We start from the raw sequence: 6,747 nt of genomic DNA, 5'->3' as shown, positions 1-6,747 counted from the left end.
AGGTCCACGCTGCTGTTGTTAGGGAAGGGCCTGGGGTGTGGAGAGCCCGGGAAGGAGCGGCCAGGGCAGGGTTTGTGTCTCACCAGCTCGGCGTAGTCGTCGGGCCTGGTGCACTTGTACCCGTAGGGATACATCAGGAGCTGGGAGTAGCTGTGGAGGGTCAGGAAGGCCTTGAAGTTGCCGTGGTTCTTGATGAAGTCAGCGACAGATCTGACCTCCACCTCGGAGTTGGCGCTGGGGCCGTGGTAGGAGTCGGAGCAGGGCTTGTTGCTGGCCCCGGGACCTGGCGGGGCAGGGAGGGGACAGCCCGGTGAGAAGGGACATCCCTGGAGGTGTCCGGTGCTTGGATGGGGTCAGAGCAGCCTGGCCCAGTGGGACGTGTCCCTGCCTTGAACTAAAGGGTGTCTCAGGTCCCTCCTTGCCAAAGCAGTCAGTCATTCCGTGATTCCATGGGTCCCACCTTCCCCCCGTGCTCTTGGGCAATCAATCATCTGTGTGGGGAACAGCTCCATCCTGAGGGAGCACCTGCTCTCCCTGAGTCCCTGCCGTTATTCCTGCTGGATCCAGGACCCAGAGGCTCCTCATTCCTACCTCCAAAGCCTGCGTCCCAGTTCCTGTTGGGATCCACCCCGTAGCACACGCTGCCCGGGTTCTTGGAGCGCGTCTTCCTCCACATGCGGTTCTGGAAGGGAGGAACAGCTTCCAAAAGTGAGTACCCCCGGCTGTTTGTGTGCCAGCTGCTCCCAGAGAGAGCTGCCATCCCCCAGGGAGGGATCCCAGCCCTATTCCCAATGGGCTCATGGTGAAAGTGGAAGGCTATGGTGGTGTATTTAAGGTGAGTGATTTAAAACTGCTCCTTGCAGTTCCTTCTCACAGCACTCCCAGAGCCCCTTTCCCAGTGTTTGTTATTTCCTTGGAAGAGCAGGGCAGCCCCTGGATCAGCCCATCCCACAGCCCTCTCACTCACCGAGGTGTGGGTGTACACAAAGCCATCAGGGTTGGCCACTGGCAGCAGGAAAAGGTCCATCTTGTCCAGCAGGGAGGTGACGAAGGAGTCTGTTCCGTAGCCAGAGGCAATCTGGGCAGAGACGACAGCACAGCCCGGTCATCAGGGCATTCCTGCCCCAAATGCCCTCCCAGCTGGATTTTGGGGCAGGGGAACAAGAGTATCAGTTATCTGATGGCCAGTTAACCTGTCTGATTTGGAGGTTGATGGAGGAAGGCAACAAAATTCCCCACTCCCTTGTCCCAGAGAACCGACCAGGGCCCTGCACTGGGACTGAGATGGAGCAGCCAGGCTGGGAATACTCCACTGGGCTGTACTCCTGGGGTGCTTTAGGCATCTCCAGCAGGGTTTAAATGCTTGAAATGGTTTAAATTTACACAGAGATGGAGGTTGGGGCATTGCTGTGGGAGGGGACCAACCACACAGCATTTCTCTAAGAGCGAAGCAGCAAAATAATCTCCAGGGCCCTGGTTATTTGTGGAATTATCAGCCCTCTTTTTGTCAACAACTTCACAGGAACTGTTCCACTTTGCCTCCCTGAACTGCTGCCCTTAGTGTCCCTAAACTGAGCTCTTCCAACAGGCCCCTGCGTGTTCCAGTCCCGGGGCTGGGCAGCCACCACACCCTCCGGGAGTGGGTTTGGTGAGGGGAGGAGGCTCAGCACGGAGCTGTGGGATCCCTGGAACGCTCTGAGACACTGGCAGGGCGAGGCAAAGCTGCAGGAACCTGGTTGGCGATCCAGAGGGCGCTGGCCTGGGTGACCCACTCGCGGGAGTGGATGCCGGCGTCGAGCCAGATGGCCGGGCGGGCGGAGCCGCCGGTGCTGAACTGGGGATGGAAGGGGAAGATTCAGCTCACCTGTCAGCCAGAACCATCCCAGGCAGGCTGGGGGCTCTGGGCTGGGCTCTGCCACGGCTGCCCCACGCTGGGACGAGCCCTGGCACTCTTGGTGTACCTTCAGGGCGTAGAGGGGACGCTTCTCGTAGGACTCCCCGATCTGGATCTTCTCCACGAAGCTGTGCTCGGAGGCAAGGTGGTCCAGCTCCGCATAAATCTGCAATGAGGAGCCATGAGGACACTTGGAACACTTTTCATGGAATCATGGACTTGTCTGGCCTGGAAAGGACCTTAAAAACCATCTGGTTCACACCGATCCCAGGTTGCTCCAAGCCTGGCCTCGAACACTTCCAGGGATGGGGCAGCCACAGCTTCTCTGGGCAAGGAGTCCTTTATCTCCTGTTTCAAGATTCCTTTATCTCCTGTTTCAAGATTCCTTTATCTCCTGTTTCAAGATTCCTTTATTTCCCTGCCTCTTTGGAGGCTCAGAGGGAAGGGGTTTAGACACAAGAGCTCATGGAAAAGTTTGCCTAGCACTTGCTCTGCCAGGGCTGATTGTTCTGGCCACTAAATCCTTTCAGATAAAACCAAAACCATGTGCCAAGAGAAGCTGGAAAGACATCTAGATCCTACCACTGGAATTTTGATGGAAGATAGCATGAGGAAAGGCCAGGAAAAAAGACAGAACCCCCCTGCCCTGAGGGACTCACATCGTCCAGGGTGTGGTAGGAGCCGAAGTCAAAGTTGGTGCCTCGCTCCCTCTGGGCGCTCTCGGCCATGTCCTGCTTTTCCTTGTCCAGAACATCCTAAAACAGGACATTCCAAGGGTGAGAGAAGTCTGCTCTGGTTGCAAAATGGATTTGAAAAGGCAGTGTTTGTGCTGAGTTACCCAGAGAATCCTGGAATGGCTTGGGTGGGAAGAGAAATGAAGGATCATCCAACCCCAACACCTTCCAGCATCCCAGGCTGCTCCAGCCTGGCCTTGGACACTTCCAGGGATCCAGGGGCAGCCACAGCTTCTCTGGGAAATCCAATCCAGGCCCTCCCCACCCTCCCAGCCAGCAATTCCTTCCCAATCTCCCATCTGTCCCTGCCCTCTGGCACTGGGAAGCCATTCCCTGTGTCCTGTCCCTCCATCCCTTGTCCCCAGTCCCTCTCCAGCTCTCCTGGAGCCCCTTTAGGCCCTGCAAGGGGCTCTCAGGTCTCCCTGGATCCTTCTCTTCTCCAGGTGAACCCCCCCAGCTGTCCCAGCCTGGCTCCAGAGCAGAGGGATCCAGCCCTGGGAGCAGCTCCAGGGCCTGCTCTGGCCTCGCTGGCTCAGGTGCCACGTTGGGATCATCCCTCACGGGAAAATCTTGGAATTGTGCCCCCGTGGGTGACTTTTATCCGTCACTACCCCTGGCACGTTTTACTGACTCCTGAGGAACTCCAGGAGTGCTTCCCAAGCATCTGTGGCCGGGACAGCAGGTGGAATTCCTCAGGGGGTGTCTCAGAGCAGAACCCCCCGAGTTTATCGATGTCACCGCCCAAGGAGGTGTCACCTCCTCAGGGATCCCGCAGAGATCCAGGGATTGTCTGTGAGGAATGAACCCACATCCCGCAAAAACAGCCTCCTGGCAAACAGAGCATGGAAGAGCCCCCGCTGGGAAGGAGGCCCAGCTGGGAACCCCTGCTTGCCCCCAGGAGGTGGAGAGGCTCCCCATCGTCTCCTACCTGCAGGTCCTCGATCAGGATGGAATAGCTGATCCCCTGGGATTCCAGGAAGGCTTTGACCGACTGGACATTGCTGGCAGGAATTCTCACGTCCACGGGGAGGGCGGGGGTGGAGGGGTTTATCCAGAAATCCAGCTGGGAAGGGGAAGGAGAGAGGTGTGAGCTGCAAACAGCCTTGGGAGCGCTGGTTTCTCCTGAATCCCAGGGTGGGTTTGTGTCTCAGCGGGTACAAACCAACCAAACCATTCCCTCCACAGCACTGGGAGAGAAGCACAAAAACCCCACCAGTCCCACTGGAAAAACAGGGGGTTTAGGACCAAGATGAAGAGCAAGAATAATTCAAATCTGATTGTAAATCCAGAAGGGGAAAAAAAAAATAGGAATTCAGGCACTCCCGGACACCGAGCTGGTTCTAGAACTGGGACATCAAATATAGGGTGTTAGGACAGTAAATTATATTTTTATATTTTATGCTTATATATTTTATATTTATAGATTTATAGATTTTATAATTATATATTTATATGTATACATTTATATTGATATATTTTATATTTATAGGTATGTATTTTATATTTTATATTTATATATTTTATGTTGAGATATTTATACTGGGATATTTAATGCTGTACTTTATAGTTATATTGATCTATTTTATATTCATATTTTTAGAGTTTACATGTATATTTTATGTTTTATGTGTTTTATGTTTACTTATTTATATTGATGTATTTCTACATTTCTATTATAATAAGACAGTACAAATATTTCCGGCAGCGGGATGGAAACCCTCCAGATGAGACCCAAATTCACGCCCTGAGCCCTTTCCCAGAGAGGAGCCTGGAACGTTCCCAACCCCCCCAGCTGTACCTCGAGATGCTCCAGCGACTCCAGGATCTGCAGCTGCCCGAGCTGCTCCTCATTTTGGGGGTTGATGCGGAGAACTTGGTGCCTGCAAAGGAATCAGGGCCTTCAGCAACCCTCCCCGGGGCCAGGGAGGAGTTCATTAGGGGGGTTAATTGCAGGGGGGGTTAATTTAACCCTCCTGACTTGGTGCCGCCCCAGAGTTGCACCAAGAACCAGGGGAGGTGACGCTGGGGGAGGTTTTGGCCGCTCAGCAGGACCAGCCCTGCGTTTGCTGGTTGGGTTTGGGGCAGGAGGAGGAAGTTGTGTTGAGCTTGGGGGGCTCTGACAGCGGGAAGGAAGGTTGGAAAAGAGGATTTGAACTGCTCAGGAAGGCAGAAATGAGGAAAAAGCAGGAGGAATAAACTTGGAAAGCCAAGGGGAAGTCGTGAGCTCTCTGATCCCAAGGCAGGCTCTGGTTTTCAGCTCTGCTTTGTGCTGGACTAGATCTGTAAAGCTTGAGCTTTGCAGGGAGCTTTAGGGCCAGCTCAGGGCTTGGGGAGCAGTAAAAGCCAAGAAAAGCCTTGGGTGAGCAGGAATTTGGGAGCTCAACCCAAATTAAAGGGGAGAGAGGGTCCCTCAAACCCCAGGGATGGAAGGAACGTGAGAACGGGTCAGCAAAGGGCCGGAATGTGCCCCGGGCAGGTTTGGTAAAGCTGAGATCCCCTCAAACAAGGACTGGGGCGGCCCCAAACCCCAGAGACACTCACCCCACGAAGGTCTCCAGGCTCAGGCAGGCCCCCAGGAGGGCACTGAGGATCAGCACCAGCCTCATGGTCGCTGTGGGCTCGGCTCAGCCTGAGGACAGGGGGGTTACGGGGCTTTATTGCCAGCCCGGCTCTTATCGGGGCCGCGCTATCGCCCCACGTGCCCATTTCCCACCCTTATCAGCGCCCTCAGGGCCACCAGCAGGCCCAGGGCACCTCCAGAGCCGGATTTTCCGCTGACACAGCCAAAGCAGGGGGGGCAGGAGGCTCCGAGGCCAGAAATGTGTGTCCTTTCACACGGATTGCTGGGCACGGAAAAGGGGAATCAGCCCAGCCCTCACCAGGGCTCCGGGCTGGGGGATTGTCCCAGGGACAACAGAGATCCCAGAGGGTTTATCCCAGTCAACACTGCTTGTTGGAGGCACCCAGATATTGGACTTGTTGTTATCCGTGTGGAGGGAGTCAAGGCAGTCTCCTGGGTGAGCTTTGGGAATAATCTCCCTCGGAACTGGATCCGCTTGTTGTTTATCCCACTAAAAACGTTCCTGAGGAACAAGCAGGAGCTGACCCTGCTGTCACACCTGCAGATGGGATTCCTGGGAATATAGGATGGAAGGGAGGTGGTTCAGCTGCTCCATCCCCCTCAGGAGAACAAGGAAATTCCAAGGGACAATTCCAGAGGAAGCTGTTAATAAGGACAGTGCCTTTTCCAGCAGCTCCCTGCTGTTCCTCCCCTCATCTCCCCTCCCACGTGATGTCCCCACAGCCTGGCAGGCCCTGCATGGGGTCACTCTGAGCTTGTGCAAGGCCAGGTCTGGTGTTTTGGGAACAGAGGGAGCCCCAGGCAGGGCTCCAGCCTGGCTGGGCTGTTGGGAATTGGTCACCCTGTCCTGGGGGCACACGAGGAGCAGAGCCCTGGGCTCCTGGAGGGGGGACCCAGCCCACTTCGTGGCAAACAAGCCCAAATCAAAGAGCCAAACTTGATCCTGAGGGTCAGGAACCATCATGGGGTTTTCCTGTGAGTTCCTGCTTCTGCAGCTACAGTGGCTCCGGTGGGAGTCAGATCCCACCTGTAGTCTGTGGACTCCAACAGTCCCTGAGGAATCAGCAGCTGTCCCTGGACTCACTCCGTGAAAACAGGAAGGAGGGATTTAACCCCGGGCACAATTAGAGCTTGTTTCATCACTCACTCGACATTCCTCATGGATTTAAAGGCTGCCAAGAGATCCTGCCAAACGTGTCGGGATCCAAAGTATCCCAACCCGCTCCGGGATTCCCGATCAACCCTAGCCAGGGCCTCCACCCTCGGCATTGAAGGAGCTGCATTTAAATCCAAACCTTTGTACCCACTCCTGCCCCTCCCTGAGGGGCTCCAGAGGCCTCCAGCTCTGACCCCCCACCGGAGCCAGGAGGTCCTGCAGGGTTTGGAGAGAGCCACAGGTTTGGGGGAAGTTGGAGTGAATCCAAAGGAGGCTCTGGAGCTGCTCCCAGGGCTGGATCCCTCTGCTCTGCAGCCAGGCTGGGACAGCTGGGAATGTTCTTCCTGGAGAAGGGAAGGCTCCAGGGAGACCTGAGAGCCCC

General features: G+C 55.4%; 1 protein-coding gene across 1 annotated transcript in view; it reads right to left on the bottom strand.

Annotated features, from left to right (window-relative positions):
• Window positions 1-5,252, bottom strand: part of LOC114070975 (carboxypeptidase A2-like) — a 7,736-nt gene extending 2,484 nt beyond the window's left edge. Inside the window, exons 1-9 of the mRNA XM_027908611.1 lie at window positions 5,170-5,252; window positions 4,427-4,508; window positions 3,557-3,691; window positions 2,554-2,649; window positions 1,962-2,060; window positions 1,733-1,834; window positions 968-1,078; window positions 592-682; window positions 11-283 (exon numbers count right to left, since the gene is read on the bottom strand). Coding sequence (XP_027764412.1) covers window positions 11-283; window positions 592-682; window positions 968-1,078; window positions 1,733-1,834; window positions 1,962-2,060; window positions 2,554-2,649; window positions 3,557-3,691; window positions 4,427-4,508; window positions 5,170-5,234 — 1,054 coding nt within the window. The 5' untranslated portion in view covers window positions 5,235-5,252. The remainder of the gene's footprint in view (window positions 1-10; window positions 284-591; window positions 683-967; window positions 1,079-1,732; window positions 1,835-1,961; window positions 2,061-2,553; window positions 2,650-3,556; window positions 3,692-4,426; window positions 4,509-5,169) is intronic.
• Window positions 5,253-6,747: the final 1,495 nt, after the last annotated feature.

Source organism: Empidonax traillii, unplaced genomic scaffold (assembly GCF_003031625.1).
Source record: "Empidonax traillii isolate 1590-97213 ecotype Southwest subspecies unplaced genomic scaffold, ASM303162v1 scaffold1770:size85425, whole genome shotgun sequence".
NCBI lineage: Eukaryota > Metazoa > Chordata > Aves > Passeriformes > Tyrannidae > Empidonax > Empidonax traillii.
Note: the sequence above shows the minus strand (reverse complement) of the source record. Positions and strands in the feature narration are given on the sequence as shown.